Below are 18,773 nucleotides of genomic sequence, written 5' to 3'. Positions count from 1 at the left end.
TCTACCACCACTAATGCCTCCTTTTGGTCCTCTTCCCTGTCAAAGTACTTTTTAAGCATATTTACATGACACACCCTCTGCTTCTTTCTTCTAACCGGAATATTTATTAAATATTTCACTTCACTCAGCTTCTTTTCAATCCTGTAAGGCCCACTAAACTTTGCCTTTAATGAGTCGCCCAGTACTAGTAACAGAGCTAATACTTTCTCCCCAGCAACAAAACTACGAGCTGTAGCTTTCCTGCCTGCTTTCATTTTCATCATTTGCTGTGATATATTTAAATGTTCCCTAGCTTACTCAGATGCTTTGTCCAATCTCTGAAATTTGATACATAATCTAGGAGAGTAGTTTCTGAATTTTGACCCACCAATTACTCATGATTCAATTTCAGTAGTCGTCTCACCTCATGACCATAAACTAGTTCAAAAGGACTAAAACCAGTCGATGCATTAGGAGTGCCCCTAATAGTAAACAAGTATGGAATTCCTCTATCCCAATCCTGTGGATCATCCTGACTATATGCCTTCATCAAAGGTTTTAGAGTTTGATGCCATCTTTCCAAAGCCCCTTGTGACTCAGGATGGTAAGCTATTGATTTGAACTGTTTTATTCCCAAACTGTTCATACTTCCTTAGACAGCTTGTGACATGAAATTTGAACCCTGATCTGATTTGTATTTCTTTTGATAAACCATATCTTGTAAAAAAAAATGCAGTTAACTCTTCCACAATTTTCTTTGTTGTAATATTTCTCAAAGGTATTGCTTCAGGAAACCTGGTAGACACATCCATTATTGTCAGTAAGTACTGATTTCCACTTTTAGTCTTAGGGAGCGGTCCTACAGAATCAGTTATGACCCTAGTAAAAGGTTCTTCAAATGCTGGAATTGGAATTAAAGGTGCCTGCTTAATCACAGCTTATGGTTTCCCAATCACCTGACATGTGACACGTTCTACAGAATTTGATTATGCAATCCAGGCCCAAAAAAAATGTTTTTGTACCTGCACCTGTCTATCTAATTCCTAAATGTCGCCCACACCCCCATTGGAATTTCATGAGCTATTCTCAGAATCTCATTTCTGTATCCAAATAGTATTACAATCTGATGCAGCTCCCTCCAGTTTTCATTTACTGAAGCATGATAAGGCCTCCATTTTATCATTAAAGCATTATCCTTAAGGTAATAACATCCTGGAATACATTTTGCCTCTGTTTGAAAAAGCTGTCTGATATAAATTTTTTATTTGCAAATCCTTTTTCTGTAACTCCATTAGCCTCCTTGAGTTAAATACTTCAGCTGAATTGTCTTCCAGTCTTTCTTCCTGAACAACCCTATCAAACAGTGTCTGCTAATTGGATTTCCATGCCTTCTCCCTGCCTTTGAACTTCCTGCTCTTATTTCAAGATCTCGTTAGCACACAACCTGGAAACAATCCAGGATGCTCTCTCTGCAACATTTCTGTTGAAAACACTTCTAAAGGCTGCTCAACTACCATAGGCATCACCTACATCTGTGATCTAGCTATATCATTACCCAGAATAAATTGAACCCCTGCAATGGGCAAGTTTTCCACTACTCCCAACAATCACCTCACCTATTTTCCACTTACTCTTTAAATTTACCTTCCACAATGGAATAGGTGTAGCATCTCTATGACTCCCACTTATTGTCACCTGTTCCTGCAATACTCCCTCTGAACAACAAATGTCACTATCCAACAACATTAAGGATTGTTGTGTCTCTTAAACTTTTAACACCTCTACCTAGACCACCCTGTACACATGGAAATACTTCCCCTTCACACACAAAATCTTTAAACATTTCTGCAGCCTGCTCCTCAGAATTCTTTTGGATTAATTGTGAACACATTCCCACTTCTTTACCTATCACTGATTCTCCCTATTTTACCTGTACACAAACCATTCCTTTTTCCTGTGCCTAAACCTCCGAACCCACAGTCCTTTTACTTCCAGAACTTTTCTGCACCCCTATAATTCCAACAGATTTTCCCTGCAGTTTCCAGCACAGAGTTCATATGTTCAACTTTATTACAATGAAAACACCTCAATTTTTGAATGTCACTTCAACCATTAGCATCTTCCTTTTTATTCTGAGAAACTTCCTGAGAATTTCCACTTACTCCTCTTCCCTGTCTACCCACCTCCCTTTCACCTTCCCACTTTCTATCCTTTTCTGATTTAAAAGAGTGATTGAAAAAAAGGGTTAGCTCTATGAACTAACTCATTATCATCAGCTATCTCTGCTACTTGTCTTACCATTTTAACCCCATTCCTCCATATGAGTTCTCACTATTGAAGGAATTGAATCTTTAAATTCTTCCAAAAGAATTACCTTTCCAAGGCCTCCATATGTTGATCCCATCTTTAATGCCCATATCCACTGGTCAAAATTACTTTGTTTTACTCTTTCAAACTCAATATAAGTTTGCCCAGGCTGTTTTCTCATACTCCTCTTATGCTTGTGCCTCCATGCCTCAGGAACCAACTCATATGCACTCAAAATAGCCTTTTTTACCACATCATAGTTCACCAACATTTCTTCTGACAGTGAAGCATAAACCTCATGTGCCCTACCCACCAACCTAGATTGTAACAACAATGCTCAGTTTTCCATTTTATTTGTTTAGCTATTTTCTTAAATGAAATAAAGAATGCTTCCACATCTCTTTCCTCAAACTTTGGAAGAGCTTGTACAAATTTAAACATCTCCCCACTTGTGTTTTAGATATTTTCATCATCAGAACTTTCCTCAGCATCTGATGAGTCCTTTTTAAAATCCAGCTTTTTAAGCCACTACTCTCTGTCTCTTTCCTTCATTGTCTCTTCCATTGCTAACTTTTCCCTCTGGAGATCAAGTTTTTGCATTTCCATTTTTAAAAAATAATCTCTCTTTTTCCCTTTTTCTGCTGCCCCTAGTTCCAATTTTTTCATTTCCAATCCTTTTTCCTTTTCGTTTGCCTTCAATGCAAGTTTTCTCAGTTCCTTTGCTTGTTCAAATTCAAGCCTTTTTATCTCTAACTGAAGTCTCACTACCTTCAGCTGTTACTCACTAGTGTCAGGCATCACTTCCAACTTTAAATGCTGTGCTATGCCATCAATTATGTCTGCTTTCTTCGCCCCTGCAGGTAACCCCAATTGTAATTTATCCGCCAATTCCATTTACTTAACTTTAGTTACCTTCTGTAAACCAGCCAAAGTTATAATTTCAGCTCCCAGACAAGTCTGAGCAGCTGCCAAAGCCTTATTGCAGTCTCACCACTTCAAAAAAAAACTCTCACCAAATCCTGAATTCAAAGTGCTTCTCGTACTCATAACCTTAAGATTCACCAACTCCAACCCAATCAAGGAATCTCAAATATATCCCGCAAAGGGCCCCCAACTATGTTATGGCACAGCAGATGGTAAATGTTGAGTTGTTCAATTCCCAGAGGGAAACTTGAGACAACTGCAACAACTATTTTTGCAATTTGTATGTTTCGGGTTGCGGGCCTTGAATTCAGTAGTAATAAGACCAAGGAGCCTTACAGGTTTTTTACAAAACTAGATTAAACACTTACTAGTAAGAGAAATGATTTTAAGCATGTACATATGTCTACAAATTATTACTATAATAACTTCTAAATTCCCTAATTAACCTGACTTCTAGTTAGACTTTCATTAAGGCAACAGTAAAACACACAGATTTTAAAAGACTCAGGCAAAGAAACATGATACCCTGAACAATCCAATTCAAAGTGAGTTTCCTTAATTTCAGTCCTTTGTCCACAGCAGCTTGAGGCTCAGATGCTGAAAGCATTTCACACTTGTTAGATCTTAAAATGTCTACCCTTACACAACCTTCGCTCCTTTATATGTATTTTCCCCTTTGAATGCAAATCCCCATTGTTTCACTACTTCTTTGGACTTTATCTTTCTAATAATAAAAATCTCTCGTAGTATCAAGTTTACCAGTAATCTTTGGGAAAATAAATACACTTTCTTAACTTCCCCTGGCTAGGTGTAATATTTCACTCCCTCTCTTTGAACCCAAGTTAGTCTGGTGTATTTAAAATGCAAATGTTCCCTTTACCTCTTACATTCCCCCATGTTTACCTACTTAACATTTCAAAACTAGTTTATCTTCTGACAGATCATACCCTTCAGGCCAGCTGCCTTTAATTCATTTAAGTCTCTCACGCATGCACACATGCACAGTCATAGATCCATAGACACAGACCCCACTTTTACTCTACAATAAGTTCCCGTAACATTGAGAATTATTATATCTTCCTAACAAAAGGGAAGGAGGAATTTAAAACAATTACAATCACCAGGGTAAGGGTCCTGAGAAAATTGTCGGAACTAAAAGCTTGCAAGCTCCTTCATCCTCGGGTCTTGTAAAAAGTGGCTGCTGAGAGAGTAGGTGCATTAATTTTAATTTTCCAAAATTCCCTAGATCCAGGAGAAGTCCTATCAAGTTGGTAAATAGCCAACGTGATGACTCCATTCAAGAAAGGAAGGACACTAAAGACCAGTTAGTTTAATATCTGTTGTGGGGAATTTGCTAGAATCTATTATTAAGGACGTTACAGCAGGGAGCTTAAATCTCAATGCAATGAAGCAGAGTCAACATGGTTTTGTGAAGGGGAAATCATGTTTGACTAATTTATTGGAGTTCTTTGTAGCAAGCAACATGGATAAAGGGAAGCCTGTGGATGTGCTGTAATTAGCTTTCCAGAAGGTATTTGAAAATGTGCCACATCAGAGGTTACTATGCAATATAAGAGCACCTGGTGTAGGGGGTAACATATTAGCACGGATACAGGATTAGTTAGCTAACAGGAAACAGAGAGTAGGTAAGGATAAATGGGTCTTTTTTGGGTTGGCAAGATGTGATGAGTGGAGTGCCACAAGGATCCGTACTGGCGCCTCAACTATTTACAATTTACATCATAGACTTGGATGAAGGGACTGAAGGTATGGTTGCTAAATTTGTTGATGGCATAAAGATAGGTAGGAAAATAAGTTGTGAAGAGGGCATAACCTATGTCCCTTTGGAGACTTCGTAAGTGAGCGGGCAGACATTTGGCAGATGGAGTATAATGTAGAAAAATGTGAACTTGTCCACTTTGGCAGGAAGAATAGAATAGCAGCATGTTATTTAAATGGGGAGAGATTGCAGAACCCTTGAGGTACAGTGTATCTGGGTATCCTGATAACATGAATCAGGGAAAGGTAGTATGCAGGTACAGCAAGTGCTTAGGAAGGCAAATGGAATGTTGTTGTTTATTGCAAGGGGAATGGAATATAAAAGTTGAGATGTTTTGCTGCAGTTGTACAGGGTGTTGGTGAGACCACATCTAGAGTACAGTGCAGAGTTTTGGTTTCCTTATTTAAGGAAGGATATAAATGCATTAGAAGCAGTTCAGAGAAGGATCACTCGATTGACACCTGGGATTTTGGAAGGGGGGGGTGGTGCGGGTGTGTGGTGAGGGGGTTATCTTACAAAGAAAGGTTGGACAGTCTGGGCCTGTATCTATTGGAGTTTAGAAGATTGAGAGATGATCTTATTGAAATCTATAAGATCCTGAGAGGATTTGACAGGGTGGATGCTAGAAGGATGTTCCCCTTTTGGGAGAGACTAAAACTGGTGTACACAGTTTAAAAATAAGCGATCTCCCATTTAAGACTGAGATGAGAAGAATTTTTTTCTTTTAGAGGGTTGTGAGTCTTTGGAACTCTTCCACAAAGGGTGGTGGAGGCAGGGTCAATGAATATTTTTAAGGCAGAGGTAGACAGATTCTTGATGAGGGAGACAAAGGTTATTGGGGGTGGGCAGATTGTGGAGTTGAAGCCATAATCGGATCAGCCATGATCTTATTGAATGGCGGAGCAGGCTCAAGGGATCGAGTGATCGTCTTCTAATCCATTTGTTCATATGTTCATTCACTTTGCATGTCTAGGTCCTTGCAGTAAAGCAGGACTCTGAGTCCAACACTATGCAATTATGTAAAATACCCTTCAAGCTTCTTTTGATATGTTAGTCAGATAAAACTGTTTTAAAAGAAATGGTGGCAACCAAGGTCTTAGTAATATGAGTTTGTTTTTAGCCTGAGAAATGCGTCCCTTAAATCCATTTGTTCAGAGATCTTAGGGGGGGTGGGGGGAAAGGTGGATATATCCATGTTATTTCAGGTGCACTACAGTAGAAGAGTTAATTGTTTGTCCTGCAACATTGCTATCCCAGATATTTAGTGGCAAGGAGGTACATAGCAAGCACAAGTTTCCTTATGAAACCAGATTCTTTAGTCAAAGAAGGAAGTATGAGTGAGTGGCTTAAATTGTAATACACAACAGTAACTTTTATTTATATGGTGCCTGTAATATAGAAAATGTGCAAGATGCTTTCATAGATTCAAGAATATAATAAATGGATGTTGAGCCAAATAAATAGGCACTGGAAGGTATAACCATAAACTTGTAGCTAAAACCTACCTCATTGACTGAGCTTTTAGCCATTTGACTTGACACCTTCTGATGTGGCTCAGTGTGCTATTTTGTTTTATAATGCTCCTATGAAGCACCTTGGGGCATTCCCTTGCATTAAAAATGCTGTATAAATGTAAGTTGTTGTAACATCCCTCATCCCTGGAACCATTCTGGTAAATGTTCTCTGCACCCTCTGAAAGACCCTCGCATTCTTCTTAAAATGTGGCGAACTGGATTTAATACTCTAGGCACAACTAGAACTTTATGAAACTGAAGCATAACTTCCCTGCCTTTGTACTCAACACCTGTATTTATGAAGCCCAAGATGTATGATCCTATATGCTTTGCTGACTACACTCTGAATACGCTCTGCCATCTTTAAAAATCAATGCGCATAAATCCCAACTCCCTCTGTCCCTGCACGCTCTTTAGAAATGTGCTATTAAGTGTTTATTGCCTGTCCATATCTCTTCTGCCAAACTGTATCACCTCACACTTCTCTATTATATTCCATCTGCCATTTGTCTGCCCAATCTGCTAGCCTAACACTGCTGCCATCCTCAAGTCTCAAAAGTAACCATTTTGAGAGATTGATAAGGAGATTGGGGGGGTGGTTGTTAGAAATCAATAGCAAGGGTACAGAGTTTGTGACATGGACAATGGCTCAATCTTCCCAGTTTTCATCTGTGAGAAATTGTGGCGATTGGATGTTGGACAAACACAACAGAAACAGTGACTGGTCGAAAGGTAGTGGAGGTAGAGCTGCATGTCAGCATTATACATGTGGGAGCAGAGCCATATGGTTAGGTGTAGCTGAGGAAGAAGAGGGGCCGGGCAAAAATGTTTGGGGGAAGCCAGGGTAATAGTACAGTGGCCATTACTTGTGATGATTGAATCGGTAAGAGTGGAACCAAGTGAAGGCAGCCCCACTGAGCTAGACAGCGATGGTTTGTTAACTCTGTCATGTTGACATTGCGGCAGAGGTGGAAATCTGATTGGAGTTGTGAAGAAAGTTAACCACTGGTTTGGAAGGTCTCTAGGTGTCTTTAAGGTCTTTAGAGAGTAAACAGAGGTTAGAAGCTGCGCCTCCACTATCAACTAGCCATAGTGGCCATTTTTTCGTACATGACTAAATGGGCATTGACAGGCTGTTTAATACTGCCCTTAACCAAAACCTATGTATTGCACTTCCTGTTGGAGTTACAGTACTAGATAGTGATGCGATGCTCTCTTATGCTCTCTTTTCTAATCCAGGTGTGTATGGACTGATTTATAATGTTCTTATCAGCTATAGTGTTGAGTTCAGCTAACTACTCAGTACAGACCAAGGATTGAACCTGGAACTTGATCTGTAATTTGGTTCACTGCCTTCAACATGTAGCAATAGATTTGTAATACAAGGCCAGGCAATTAATGGAACAGACCCATGTCAAACATTTATTACCTAGTTTAAGGTGACATCGGTATGACGCGCAAAGCATTGCACAACATAAGCATGTGTAGAAGCGTGCAGTTTCGATTTTTCTAAATTCACTTTGGCACTAAACAAACATGTCGATTGCCTTGCTCATACATTTCCAGTTGTATAAAGTTTCCATCTTGTCACATCTCAAGATGCTTCATGTATAGTGAATTATTTTTAAGTACAGTGACACTTGTGTAGATAAGCTCAGCAGCAAATTTATACACAGCAAAGAGTTGAATAACCAAATAATTTATTTGCGGTAGTTTTTTAGGGAGGAATATTATCCAGGGCACTGGTAAAATTCCCTATCCTTTTTCTATTAGCATTAATGGGACCTATAATGACCACCTGATTCAGCTGAATGGGCAGGTGGGACTCCTCTTAACTATTCACTAAAAGAACACTTGTTACAATGCAGCACTCACTGCACTGTGATGACTGCTCAAGTCCTTGAAATGGCAAACCCACAAACCTCTGAGTTGCAAGTACTAATTAGGCCAAAATGGTTAGTTCAAATGTGTGCAAAACTGTACTTTAATTTGACAGGTAATGCTATTCATTACAGCTTGAGATGCCAGTTTGAGATGATCAAATATTCTCAAGTTGATATAAAACTTAAGTTGCTTTCCTGCCAGCATTCCTCCCTCAACCAGCACCACCAAAAACAGATAATCTGTTCAGTTACTTACTGTTTGTGGGATGTTGCCCTGTACAAAATGGATGCCACATTGGCTTCATAATGCAAAGCATTTTGAGATGTCCTGAGGAAATAACATGCCATGTAAATGCAATTCTTTGTTTTTCTAACTTGTGTAGTCAAAACTAGAGAATTCTGTTCAAATAATTGGTGAAAATTCTTCTTTTAATAGTTGTATATGTATCAGCTGTTCCGGAGTTTAGCTTACATCCATTCCTTTGGAATTTGCCATCGGGATATCAAACCACAGAATCTGCTACTTGATCCTGAAACAGCTGTCCTGAAACTCTGTGACTTTGGAAGGTGAGTTTTTTTTTTCATTTCATTGGATAAGAAAGTTGCTGGCAAGACCAGCATTTATTGTCCACCCCTAATTGCCCCTGAGAAGGTGGTGGTGAGCTGCTGCCTTGAACCATTGCAATCCATGAGATGTAGGTGCACCCACTGTGCTGTTAAGAATGGAGTTCCAGGGCTTTGACCCCGTGATATTGTTCCAGGTTAGGATGGTTTGTGGCTTGGAAGGGAACTTGGAGGTAATGGTGTTCTGTTGCCCTTGCTCTTGTAAATGGTACAAGTCGTGGGTTTGAAGGTGCTGCCAAAGGAAGATTGGTGAGTTGCTGCAGTGCGTCTTGAAGACAGTACACATTGCTACCACTGTGCATTGGTAGTAGAAGGAGTGAATGTTTAATGGTGAATGGATGGGGTGTCAATCAAGTGGGCTGCTTTTGCCCTGGATTGTGTTGAGCTTCTTGAGTGTCGTTGAAGCTGTATTCATCTAGGCAAGTGGAAAGTATTCCATCACCCTCCTGACTTGTGCCTTGCAGATGGTGGACAGGCTTTGGGGAGTCAGGAAGTGAGTTACTCTTTGCAGATTCCCAGCCCCTGACCTCTTGTAGCCACAGTATTTATGTGGCTGCTCCAGTTCAGTTTCTGGTCAATGGTGACCCTCCCCAAGATGTTGTTGATGAGGGATTCAGTGATGGAAATGCTGTTGAATTTGAAGTGGAGATGGTCATTGCCTTGAACTTGTATGGCACGAATGTTACTTGCAACCTTTAAGCCCAAGTCTGAATGTTGTCCAAGTCTTTCTGCATGCTGGCACGGCCTACTGGAGCAGTCTCGAATGGTACTGAACACTACAACCATCAATGAGCATCCCCACTTCAGACCTTATGATGGCAGTAAGGCCATTGAAGTAATTGAAGATAGTTGGGCCCAGGACACTACCCTGAGGAACTCTTGCTATGATGTCCTGGGGCTGAGACAATTGGCATCCAACAACAACAACCATCTTCCTTTGGTGCCAAGTGTGACTCCAGCCAGTGGAGAGTTTCCCCCAATTCCCATCGATTTTAATTTTGCTTCGGTTCCTTGATATGTCACACTGTCAAAAGCTGCCTTGATGTCAAGGGCTGTCAACCCTCGCTTCACCTCTGAAATTCAGTTCTTTGTCTATGTAATAAGGTCTGGAGTGATGGAAACACTCTTTGTTGTACTCTTTTACTTATATGAGAAAAAGGGTTTATGGCAATCAAAGCCGTGGACTTTATTTAGCTTTACCTCCCTGATGCTTAATGAATAAATGCATCGGCTACTCTGCTAGTGTGTCATTGGTGCATACAGATCTTAAGGGCCCCACTTTCAAGTTAATGTGATGAGCAGATCTCTACAGATCCAGCCCTTCTGTTCCACTAGATTAGATTTCCTGCTGATTTGCTATCCAGTGATTCTTTCTGGAAAATATACATGTGTAGATTTTACTGAGAGCAAGATCAGTAATGTCATATGCCACCTTTTTTCTCCTATCCCAAACATAGACAATCAACTCACCTGTTGATATTCAATATCTAGGCTCAAACATAAAAATGAACACCAGCGTGAAGAGCTGTGTTCCCGCTGGCACATGTATAACTGAATTCTGTATGGAGCAACGGTCAGAATAGGCAACAACAAAAGGGAAGGTGTATGGAGGTGAAAAACGTTCTATTCAGGAGTCAAGATACAAAGTTTGAAGTTCTTTGACCAAAGAAGTTAGAAATTTCTATCAATTGGAAAAAAAACTGAAGAACATAAGTAGTGACTTTACTGTGGAATTCTGTTTTTTCTTTAAAATTGGATTGGCTGGATTTGTGCAAGATTACATAAGAATTACATAGAATTCACAGCACAGGAACAGGCCATTCGGCCCAAATGATATATGCTGGTGTTCATACTCTGCACAAGCCTCCTCCCACTCTGCATCTAACCCCATCAGCATAATCCTTCTCTTCAGTATTGCTGACAAAAGAGACATGCTGTCGAAGCTTTCCGTCTGCACTCGTAAGGACACTTCGTGAGAATACCAATAGCAAAGGGAACAACATTTTTTACACTGCATGAGAATCCTGGCTGTCATCAAATCAAAAAGACGTTCTGCCTATCACACAAATGATTAATGTGCTAAATGAATTTCCGTGTCAGTGTGATGCCACGTATGTAGGCTGTACGCCCTAACAATTGGCGAATCGTATCAAATGGCGCGTCCCTTCGGTTGTTCGCAACAGGCAAAGTACAGACCATAACCAACCAGCCTGTGCTTGCAAAACTCAAAGCATAATGTCCAACGTTAGATGTGATTACACAATTGGACAACATTTGCTACACAATCCTGATTAGGCTAAGAATTACACTGAAAACCAATTTAAGATTATTAGTCGGGCTTGCAGTGTGACTGACTTTATGCATGTTAGAAGCTACATATAGTCACAAACAGGGCCCTGTCCTTTGCTGACAGAGGGAGCATGCCTGCGCATTGCGCCTTTTTTTTAACTAGGTGTAAACTTGAGGGACAGCCATTCCCTGGTTCATTCCCCATGGTGTTGCCTTGACCAATCAGAGTCAACCTGCCTGGTTTGAATTTGAACAAAAGCTTGGCAGTTAATTGTCCCTTGGTTCATTCTCCATGGCAACACCTCTACCAATCAGAGTCCACTTGCCAACCAATCAGCATTCTCTTCTCATGCAGTATAAATTGTTGTTCCCTTTTACTATTGGTATTCTTGCCAAGTGTCCTGATGAGCGCAAGATAAAAAGCTTCAACGGCATGTCTCTATTGCAATACTCAAGTTCTGTAATACCAAATGACTATCCTTCTCTTTTATGTATTTGCCTAGCTTTCCTTAAGTGTGTCTATGCTGTTCAGCTCGACTACTCCATGTGGTTGCAAAGTTCCACATTCAAATCCTTTCTTCTGAATTCCTTATTGGATTAATGACTATCTTATATTTATGACTCCGAGTTTTGTGCTCCCAACAAGTGGAAACATCTCTGCCTTTATTCCCTCAAGCTGCTCATAACTTTAAAGACCTCTTTTGGGTCACCCCGCAACTTTCCCTTTTCTCATAAAAAGAGCCCTAGCCTGTTCAATATTTCTGGTATCATCTTTGTCGATCCTTTTTGCGCCATCTCCAATGCTTCTATATCCTTTTTGTAGTATGGAGACCAGAACTGTACACAGTTTTTTAAGTATGGCCTAACCAAGGTTCTATAGAAGTTAAATGCAACCTTTTTGCTTTCATTTGATTTTATTCCTCTAGAAATTAATATCAGTGCTTTGTTTACATTTTTTTATGGTCTTGTTAACTTGTGTTGCTACTTCTAATGGCTTGTGGATCTGTAACCTAAGTCACTTTGTCCCTCCCTCAGCTCCATTTGGACTTGTATCACTTATTCCTTGGAAAATATTTAGCCTCCTTATTCCTGTTTACCAAGAATAACCCCACTTAGTCCAAACATAAATTGATTGGAACTGTACAATTAATTATTTTTCAAAATGAATTCTCTGTTCAACTTAATAGGCAATGTCAAGTGGGCTGCCTTAGACTTTTTTTAATTAAGCGGTAACAGGTTTGTTACAACTTTGGCTAGATGCACGGTGAAGCTTTCTCCAGTGCTTGAATAGTATCTTAATCCAACCCTCAAAAATTCCCTCCCTCTCCATGTAATAATGTATCTGACCACCTAAACAGTGATCAAAAGGTGACTTTGTTAAATTAAGCTCAAACTTTTTCCAAATTCATCTGTATAAGCTAAAGTGGCTTTACTGCATACATTTTGCTTGAGCTATTGCATTTAATTTTGGTGAATAATTATAAGCCAAGAATCCTAGACAATTTTAAATACAAAGATGACGTAATGACTGACATTACACCCCAAAGTATTTGTACCTAAATATCAAAGTTGCCTGGTGGAGTTACATTTTTTACATAATTTCATTTTGAATTACAATGCTGTTGGTTTGCAACTAGTGATATTTTATTTCTTCTTCGACTCTCTTCGCCTCCCCCATACGGTCTCATAGCCTGTTGTCAGTTGAGTTTCATCTGCAGAATGATTATTGTCTTCACTTTGTGGTCCTGATTTATTAGTGTCTGATTAGACCCTTTGCATAGAGAATTACATCATTATTCACAAGTTAATTATAGATACACTTAAAAACAGGTTAGCAACTTTCCTTCTCCACATTCTGTGGTTCGTTGTTGGTTATCCTGCCTACACGTAAACCACATTACTTCCCTGTTTAGAGGCAGAGTTGCAACTTCCATCTTTCACATTTGTTGTACCTCTAAATAATAGAACTTGGAGGATCATTCAGTGATTCTGTTCTGTTTTTCAAAATTTTCAATAAGTCAAAATATCAACTAACATTGGTTTTAAATTTAGGATAGGAATATTGACTTGGTTGGTGCTTGCTTTTTGTGCTTCAGTATGAACAAATCTAGGCCTATTTGGTGGAACATTTTTAGCTGACACCTCTGGCTTCCAATGTAGGTGAACTCCCAATGTTTAAGTTGAGTCTAGGACTACACTCATAACTGCTTGCATTGTTTTGCTATACTATAAGACTTTCAAAGTACTAGCTCAACAGGCGTGTTTCATTTTCTGACAAGAACGCATAAACCTAGCTCTGCCAAATTATTAGATGTCAGCCATATGGTTCTTCCAAGAAATATATGCTGAAGCTTGGTGTCAGCCTTGGTTTAGTGGTAACCCTAGTTTCTGAATCAGAATGTTGAGTTCTAATGAAAGGTCATGGATCTGAAACTTTAATTCACCAGGTCAGGCAGCATATGTAGAGAAAAAAACTGGGTTTTTCCAATATTTTCTCTTTGTTCAGATTTCCAGCATTCTCTATTTTGCTTTTACATTGTGCGCTCAAGTCACACTTCAGTGATTTGAGCATATAATCTAGGCTGACACTCAAGTGAAGTACTGAGAGGATGCTGCACTGTCGAGGGTGCAATCTTTCTGATGAGACTTTAAACCAAACAATCATTCTGCCCTCTGTTCTCTTATCTCCCCTGAAGTTCTCCATGGTGAACTAGCCAGTATTTATCCCTCAACCACCATCATTAGTAAATGGATTATCTGGTCATTATCTCATTACTGCTTGTGGGACCTTGTGCACATGTCAGCTGTGGCTCAGTCCATAGCACCCTCGCCTTTGAATCAGAGGGTTGTGGGTTCATATCCCACTCCCAGAAACCAAGAACTGTGATTGTGCTCAAACGAGTTGCAATCTGTGACTGTCGATAACTTGAAATAATTTTTTTTTATATGCCATTGTGTTTTCTAACATTATAACAATGACTACACTTCAAAAGCAAAGTGCTTTGGGATGCTCTGAGATCATGAAAGGTGGTGCATAAATGCAAGTTTTTTTTAAAAACCTCTAATTTAGATAGGAAAAATGCCTTGCTTGTGTAACGTTATAGATAGTCTTATCACAGAGGGTCTTTTGGAGCTCTTCAGTAGTAAATGGAAAGTATCAATGTTTTGACTTTGCATGGCTGCAGCTGCTATCTTCAGAATTGGTGCTAGTGGCTAATACTTTATGGATAGAGAGGAAACACAGCTAAGAGGTAGCACAGGATGTTGTGATAGTTTCCATAACTCATGTTATTATAAACTGCCTTGAATTAAGTGAAATTTGTCTAGCTCGAAATATTTCATAGTGCAGTTTTTTTTTGTAAATTTGTTTCTAGGATGTGGTCATCTCTGGCGAGGCCAACATTTATTACTCTCTTGGAGGCTTCAGGGGCCGAATGGTCTACTCCTGTTCCTATTTCTTATATTCTTATGGTAGTGAGCGGCCTGCTTGAATTGCTGCAGTCCCTGTGGTGTAGGCACACCCACAGCGTTATGAAGGAGGGGACTCCAGGATTTTGATCCAGTGACAGTGAAGAAATAGTGATATATTTTCAAGTCAGGATAGTGTGTGACTTGGAGGGTAACTTGCAGGTAGTAGTATTTCCATGAACGTGCTGCCCTTGTTCTTCTGGGTGGTAGAGGTCCATGAGTTTTAAAGGCGCTGTTGAAAGGAGGCTTAGCGAGTTGCTGTAATGCATCTTGTTGGTATACGTTGATGGTGGGGAAAGTGAATGTTTAAGTTGGTGAATCAGGCGTTTTTCAAGTGCTGCTCTGTCCTGGATGGTGTTGAGCTTCGAGTGTTATTGAAGCTGCATTCATCCAGATAAATAGAGAGTACTTCTTAAAACTCTTGACTTACAGTTTTGGGTTAGGTTAACATAGTTGGTCCAGTTAAGTCAATGGTGACCCCTGCAAACCCGCAACCATGAATTTGATGGTAGGGGAATTCAGCAATGGTAATGAGTTAAATGTCATTGGGAGGTGGTTAGATTCTCTCTTGTTGGAGATGGTTACTTCCTAACACTCATGGCATGGATGTTACTTGCCACTTACCAGCCCATGCTGAATGTTGTCCAGGTCTTGCTTTATGCGGGTGTAGGCTGCTTCAGTATCTGAGGAGTTGCGAATGGAACTGAACACCGCTATCATCAGCGAATATCTGACCTTACAATGGAGGAATGTCACAAACAACTGAAGATGGTTGGGCCTCGAACACTGCCCAGAGGAACTCAGGCAGCAATGTTTTGGGGCTCAGATGATTGGCCTCCAACAACCACACCCATCTTCCTTTGTGATAGGTATGACTCCAGCTAATGGAGAGCTTTCCCCCAATTCCCATTGACATTTATTTTACTAGGGCTCCTTAATGTGATACCCAGTCAAATACTGCCTTAAGGTCAAGGGCAGGCACTCTCACCTCACCTCTTGAACTGGTTCTTTATTCCATATTTGAACCAAAGTTGTAACAAGGTCTGGAGTCGTGTTGTCCTGGCAGAACCCAAAGTGAACATCAGTCAGCAGGTTGTTGCTGTGTAAGTACCACATGATGACAACAGCTTCCATCATTTTGTTGTTGATTGAGAGTAGACCAATGGGGTAGTAATCCAAATAAAAGGTGTGGCTATGGGTACCCACATGGGCCCCAGTTATGCCTGTCTCTTTATGGGGTATGTGGAACATGCCTTGTTCCAGTTCTACTCAGGCCCCCTCCCATAACTCGTTTTTTCGGTACATCGATGACTGTTTCAGTGCTGCTTCATGTTCTCATCTGGACCTGGAAAAATTGGTCAATTTTGCTTCCATTGTCCACCTCTGTATCCCTTCACATGGTCCATCTCCAACACTTAGCTTCCCTTCCTTAACCTCTCTGCCTCCATTTCTGGTGATAGACTGTCCACAAATATTCATTACAAGCCCACTGACTCCCACAGCTACCTCGATTATAGCTCTTCACACCCTGCTTCCTGTAAGGACTCCGTCCCTTTCTCTCAGTTCCTTTGCCTCCGTTACACCTGTTCTGATGATGCTACTTTCCAAATCGGCGCTTCTGACATGTCTTCCTCCTTCCTTAACTGAGGTTTCCCCCCAGTGTGGTTGTCAGGGCCCTCAGCTGTGTCCGACCCATCTCCCGTGCCTCTGCCCTCATGCCTTCCCTCCCTCCCAGAACCATGATAGGGTCCCCCTTGTCCTCACTTTTCACCCCACCAGCCTCACCATTCAAAGGATCATCCTCTGCCGTTTCTGCCAACTCCAGCATGATGCTGCCACCAAACACATCTCCCCCTCATACCCCCTTTCAGCATTCCGTAGGGACCGTTCCCTCTGGGACCCCCCTGGTCCACTCCTCTCTCACCCCCAACACCTCATCCTCTTCCCACAGCACCTTCCCATGCAATCGCAGAAGGTGCAACACCTCCCCCTATACCTCCTCACCATCCAAACACTCCTTTCAGGTGAAGCAGCGCTTCACTTGCATCTCCTTCAATTTAGTCTACTGCATCTGTTGCTCCCAATGTGGCCTCCTCTACATCGGGGAGACCAAACGCAAACCAGGTGACCGCTTTGCGGAACACCTTTGGTCTGTCCGCAAGCATTACCCAGACCTCCCTGTCGCTTGCCATTTCAACACACCATCCTGCTCTCATGCCCACATGTCCGCCCTTGGCCTGCTGCAGTGTTCCAGTGAAGCCCAACACAAACTGGAGGAACAGCACCTCATCTTCCAATTAGGCACTTTACAGCCTCCTGGACTTAACGTTGAGATCAACAACTTCAGGCCATGAACTCTGTCCTCCATCCTCACCCCCTTTTCTTTTCAATCCCCTTTTTTCTACATTCACTTTTATTTTTTATCTGCTTATTTTTATTTATTTTTTCATTTTATCCGTAGTTTTATCCCCTTTTTTTATCCCCCTTCTATCACATTTTCTATCTTGTTTTTCCCCACTACTGCCCCCCTCCGCCTCATCCCCTACAGGGCATCTGTTACTTGTTCCATGTTGTTCTTTCACACAATGCTACCCTTGTTATGCTATTATCACATTCTGTTTTCTTACTTTGATGACACTATCAGCACTTTTTTTTGGCACTAGCCACTACCATGAACTCACCCTTTGTCCTTTCATTCATGACATCTTTGTCAATCCCTCATTTCACCCCATCTATCACTGGCCCTCTAACCAGTGCCAACTGCCCCCCACCCCCCCCCCCCCCCTTTAAACAGTATAAATTTCATCACATTTCCACTGAAGAAGGGTCATATGGACTCAATCTTAACTCTCTTTCTTCCCACAGATGCTGCTAGACCTGCTGAGTTTTTCCAACATTTTCTGTTTTTGTTTCAGATTTCCAGCATCTGCAGTATTTTGCTTTTAACCTGGGGTAGTAATCGGCCTTATCAGATTTGTCCTATCTTGCATGGACAGGGCATAGCTGGGAAATTTTCCACTTTGTCGGGTAGAAGCTGTACTGGAACATCTTGGCTAAGGGTGCTGCTAGTTCTGGAGCACAAATCTTCAGTGCTACAGCTGTTGTTGTCAGGACCCATAAACTTGGCTGTATTAGGTGTGCGCAGCCGTTTCTTGCTATCATGTTGAGCGAATTTCAGTGGCTGGAGTGTGGCATCTGTGATGCTGTGGAAATCTCAAGAAGGCAGAGATGGATCATCCATTCAACATTTCTGCCTGAAGATGGTAGCAAACACTTCAGCCCCGTCTTGTGCTGATGTGCTGGGCTTCATCATCATTACAGATAGGGATGTTTGTGGAGCTTTTTCCTTTTTAATTGCCCACCATTCACAACTGGATGTGGCAAGACTGAACATGGGACCTGACAACTCTAATCCAATGCCCAAACCTAGGTGATACTCAATTCAATGCCATGTGCCTTGATTCTCAACCTGGCCTGCTGGGTATCCCTAGCATTTTCTGCTTCAGATTTTCAACATCTGCAGTATTTTGACTTTTGCCTTCATTCTCTATAGATATGGGGTTGCAATGGACTAAGTGCAGTGCAATTGTCAGCAAAACATAAGCCAGGAAGAAACAAAGTTGCACGTACCTTCAGTAGGAGCAGGAACAATCTGCTTGAGAAAATTAATATCGTCTTTGACAGAAGTTGTATAGACCCCTTGTAGCATCGTCTCTCTCCTTCTGAGTCCAAGAGGATAGCCCTAAGCAAGCTATTTATCAATCCCATAATGAGATTCCTATATATCTTTTTCCTGTATTCCTTTTGTAGCAATAATTTGGTTAAATTGAGAGAGTTTTCATAAAGGGGTTTTTTTTTTGAGATTCAGATGACCAGGTTTTATATCAAATCAATGAGACTTTGGAAAACACCATTGCATTGTATTGCTTCTGCCTGTGAAACACATTCCTCTCTCTGATTCAGATGCAGAAGTTAGCCATAATTTGCCACAATGAGTTGGACCAT

General features: G+C 40.9%; 1 protein-coding gene across 1 annotated transcript in view; it reads left to right on the top strand.

Annotated features, from left to right (window-relative positions):
* The window catches only part of gsk3ba (glycogen synthase kinase 3 beta, genome duplicate a), a 173,650-nt gene that overhangs the window by 123,163 nt on the left and 31,714 nt on the right, over positions 1-18,773 (top strand). The window contains exon 5 of the mRNA XM_078559969.1: positions 8,824-8,954. Coding sequence (XP_078416095.1) covers positions 8,824-8,954 — 131 coding nt within the window. The remainder of the gene's footprint in view (positions 1-8,823; positions 8,955-18,773) is intronic.

Source organism: Cetorhinus maximus, chromosome 16, assembly GCF_964194155.1.
Source record: "Cetorhinus maximus chromosome 16, sCetMax3.hap1.1, whole genome shotgun sequence".
Lineage (NCBI taxonomy): Eukaryota > Metazoa > Chordata > Chondrichthyes > Lamniformes > Cetorhinidae > Cetorhinus > Cetorhinus maximus.
Note: the sequence above shows the minus strand (reverse complement) of the source record. Positions and strands in the feature narration are given on the sequence as shown.